The sequence below is a fragment of the Crocodylus porosus genome, unplaced genomic scaffold (assembly GCF_001723895.1).
Source record: "Crocodylus porosus isolate Cpor-Errol unplaced genomic scaffold, CroPor_comp1, whole genome shotgun sequence".
NCBI lineage: Eukaryota > Metazoa > Chordata > Crocodylia > Crocodylidae > Crocodylus > Crocodylus porosus.
Window position 1 is genome coordinate 54,672,475 of NW_017728948.1, and position 4,639 is coordinate 54,677,113.

General features: G+C 47.3%; 1 protein-coding gene across 1 annotated transcript in view; it reads right to left on the reverse strand.

Annotated features, from left to right (window-relative positions):
- Positions 1–4,639, reverse strand: part of LOC109321855 — a 56,598-nt gene that overhangs the window by 9,481 nt on the left and 42,478 nt on the right. The window contains exon 6 of the mRNA XM_019552619.1: positions 3,021–3,085. Coding sequence (XP_019408164.1) covers positions 3,021–3,085 — 65 coding nt within the window. The remainder of the gene's footprint in view (positions 1–3,020; positions 3,086–4,639) is intronic.

Consider the following 4,639-nt stretch of genomic DNA (forward strand, 5'->3'; position numbering starts at 1 on the left):
GCTGACTTCCTGCCCTTTGGGCAGGGGGCTGGACTCGATGATCTCCCGAGGTCCCTTCCAGCCCTAATGTCTATGAAATCTATGCTGACATTTTACTGAGGAGCTAATTAGTCAGCTCCACAGTAAATGTCTTGTGTAGGCACACCTACTAAGAAGGGGATTGGAAAAATAAAACAAAAGCTGAAAATATCATCATGCCATTATATAAAATCCATGGTGTGCCCACATCTTGAATACTGTGTACAGTTTTGGTCACTGCATGTCAACAAGGATATAATGGAATTGGAAAGGGTATAGAGAAGGACAACCAAAATGATCAGGGGTATGGAACTGTTAACATAGCAGGAAAGACTAAAAATGCTAGGACTCTTCAGTTTGGAAAGGAGAAGGATGGAGGGCGGGAATATGAGAGAGGTCTATAAAATCATGAAGGGTGTGGAGAAAATGGAAAGGTATTAGCGGCCTGGGTCTCTGAGAGAGGGATGAGGGTCTCAGGGATAATTACCAGCTCCAGAGGAGGAAGCTGAAGCACTAGCTGTAATACAAGCCTGGGTCAGAATCCAGAAGGTCAGAAGCTGAGCTGCTAAGTCCAAAAAGGGAAATATGAAGCTGAAATCCAAGGAAATGTCAAAACCCAGGAAAATCAATGAGCTCAAGAGACAGGAAACTAACCACAACTGACTACATCAGACTTGCTGACTGACCTGGAAACCCATCGTCCCAGCTGGTACTAATGAATAGGTGATAACTCCCAGTGGCTGATCAAGGTGCTCGCTGTTCCTAAATTGGGGCAGAGGTTGTTAGCTGAGGGCTTACTACAGGTGTGGCAGTTGAGGTATTTTTTTGCCCAGGCTGACTTGCTTGATCAGAGGCCCAGACAGCCCTTGGCCCAGGCTGGCCTGCCTGATCAGGGAACTTTTGTTCACCAAGTCTTAAACTACTAGAACTAGGGGCATCCAACAAACTGACAGGTTTAAAATAAGAAGAAAAGAAAAGCTTTTTTATGCAACACATAGTTAAACTTATGAAATTCATTGCCACAGGAGATGGTAGAAGGAGATAACATAGTCAGGTCCAAAAAGGGACTAGACAAATTCATGTATTGCTGACCAGGGGATGGGGGGGGGGGCCCAGCGACTGATCACTGACCCTGGAAGCACTGGTGGCAAAACCAGAAGTGTCACTGGTGCTTCTCTCAGTGCTCCCACTCTCTGGCTGTCGAGAGCCAATCTTGGAGGGGGGGGCATGTGCCCTCCCTCCCCCCACATCGCCTATGCCCTGTATAGTATCCACTTCTGCCATGGCAGGAGACAGAAGGCTGGGCTAGGTGAACCATTGGTCTGACACAGTATGGCACTTTAAATACTGTCAGTTGGTATTACTGAAAGGGTGGTAGTTAATGTTTCTTTTCAAGAGCAAGTTAGACAGACACTTGCCCGGGATGGTTTAGTCATGGGTGATCCTGTTTTAAGCAGGGGATTAGATTAGATGACCTTGGTTAGGGATAGACATTACACATAAACTGGTTTAAGTGATCAGAAACTGGTTAAAATCTGTAACAGAACAAATGTTCAGGGCACATAAACCAGTTTGAAAATGGCTGAAACCGGGTTGAGATAAACCTAGTCGGATGTAGTATCAGACTTAACTGATTTGGGTAAAACCGGTTTATACAATATCTGTCCCAGACCCCTTGCTGGTTTAAGTTAAACCAGATACCCCAGCATCCCAACATTCTCTCTGGGTTGGGTGGGGCTCCCTGCTCCACAGCAGAGCTGGCCCCTTCCCTCTGCTCCTTGGCTGCAGCTCCGGCAGAGACTTGCAGGCTGCTCCCTCCCCTTCCCCCTCCCCCTCCCAAATCCTTGCTAAGCAAGAATCTCCTCTGCCTTGCTGAGAGGTATCTGTGTATTAACTAGCAGACCAGGTCCATACAGTGTCACAAGGCAGAATCAACAGGTAGCTGGTAATGTCCCTCTGTTGTTTTCTTAATGGGGTGATAAATATTTATCAGTTCCCTGCTGGGCTAATCAGAGTACCCTGCTGGGACCTGGCCATTCCCCCCCCCCCCAGTTAAGTACTGTAGAAGGGAAGGGAGGGCTGCTCTACAGCCAGACCAAACTTAGGCCTCATTGTCAGGCCTCAGACACACACACATTCATACCGCCCTCCTCTCACTAGGGCCTCTCTCACTCCACCCGCTCTCACAGGGTCTCTTTCATGCCTCAACAACTTGTACTGTCTTGCTCCCCCTTGGAGCGGGCCCCTTAGGCCATAGGCATTAGCTAGCTCATAACCTGGGTGGCAGATGCACCATCTTTTGGGTCCCTCCCACGACCCTCACTGGGGCAGTGGCCAGCCAATTACTTGACCGAGTCTAAGCTTGCCCTGGCCCCTTCCAGGGCAACTCCATACACTCATACATACTGGGCTTCCAGCCCCTCTGGTTTTCCCCTCACTGGGGCTCCACATCTCTGCCCCCTCACTGGGGCCATCTTCTCACTAGGGCCCTCATTTCTGCACCCCTCACTGGGGCACTCATGCCTGGTCCCAACTGCCTCCAATGTCAAATGACTCACCCAAAAGGTGAGGGCTGGGAAGTGATCATAGAGCTGGGGAATTGAACCAGGAACTAGATGCCAGTATCAGAACAGTCCTTCCCACCCTCTTCCCCCTCTCTCTTCTTAGTTTTTGCTTCCCTGCATGCCCAGCTCCAAGATGCCAAAATTCTCCAAAACATTTCTGAAACATTTTGAAGCCTTCCATTGGTGTTTCGGGTGCTGAAATGGCCCAAAACACCTCCAAAATGAAATGGCTGCTGAAATTTCACACAGCCCTAGTAGTCAATGGAAAGACTCCACTTACTTCCGTGGGCTTCAGTCCATGAAAGCACCAACAAGAAAGAAAAAGTTAACATGCTTGGGTGTTTTCTAAGTCCCTCTCAATGAAACTGAACTGATTGATAGAATTCAGGCCCACACACCTCCCATATCTAGCCATAATATTAATGAAAGAAAACTTACCTAAGGAAGTTGCATGTTCCATGATATTGTTTGAAGAGTGCATCGGCAAGAGTAGAATCAAAATCCTGCAAGAAAAAGATAAAAACGTACATCCAAAAACAATGTGAAATTTAATAAAAAGTATTGGCAAAGAGATAAACTGATAATGGGTTTCTAGAAATAGGTTAAATGTTAGGATCCTGCAAAGACATAGGGCCAGATTTTCCTAGGTATTCAAGCACCCAAAGATGCTACTAGATGACTAGTGGAGTTTTTCAAATGTACTCATCTGCATCCTTAAGCACCACAATACCTTTACAAATCCACCCCTGACACATATGCTTCACTTAATGTGCTATGAGTACCCCCAGCTTCAAAAAGACTATGCTGAGTGGGTAAAACTTTTCAGAGCCTCTGAAGAATCAAATCTAATAATCCCAGCACCAACAGCATAGCAAACAAGTCATATACATTACAGACTGTACCCACATTTCCTATTTTCAATATGCTGAATATTTTTAATTGCCAACACATGACAACATAATTGATGTTGTCAAAGGGAAACTAGAACAACTGGGAACTTGATTGCTGGGCTTTTCAGATCTACAGAGAATGAAAGGGCACATGACACCGTGAAACAAGTACATTGCATGAATATGTCTGTTCGAATTATTAGAATTGAAGTAAAAAGGTGACATTTATTTTTTACTAGTGAGTTGCTCATCAATGATTGGGGGGTGCGGACAGAGCACTGGCACCCACCACCCCACAATGCCACCGTCTCCCAGAGTGGGGGGAGGAAAGTTTACACACCACTGCTGCTGCCACCAGCCACTGCCCCACATTGCTGGATGTGGAGCGGGGAGGGGGGGAAGCTGGCACTCCATACCACTCTGTGTCCAACTGCTGCTACCTACCCCTACCACCACCCACTGCCTCATGCTGCTGCTGCTGCTTCATGTCCAGTTGCCCATTACCACCCCCTGCTGGGAGCCACGCCTCCAAGAGCATTGCAGACAGACACTCAGACAGATGGACTAAGCCCTTTATATATATATATAATTTGTAAAATCCAGAGTCAAGAAACATATAAAGTTAAACAGATCCAGAGTTAACAAATCCAGAGTTAACAAACAGATGACCTGGAAGGATGTGGGCAGTGAGGTCCTCCGGCCCGCTCTTTTCAACATCTTCATCAGTGACTTGGATGAGGGGGTGAAAAGCACCTTGTTCAAATTCACATATGACACTAAGATGTGGGGAGAAGTGAGCATGCTAGAAGAGGGGGACAGGCTATAACTAGATCTGGACAGGTTGCAGAGGTGGGTGGATGAGAATAGGATGGGTTTCAACATGGACAAGTGCAAGGTGTTGCACCTGGGGAAGAAGAACCAGCAGCATACCTACAGGCTGGGGAACTCCCTTCTCGTCAGTGCAAAGGCAGAAAAAGGATCTCGGAATCACTATTGATGCCAAGATGAACATGGCCCAGCAGTGTGGGGATGCAGTCAGGAAGGCCAACCATACCTTGTCATGCATCCACAGATGCATCTCAAGCAGGTCCAAGGAAGTGATCCTCCCCCTCTATGCGGCACTGGTCAGGCTGCAGTTGGAGTGCTGCATCCAGTTCTGGGCGCTGC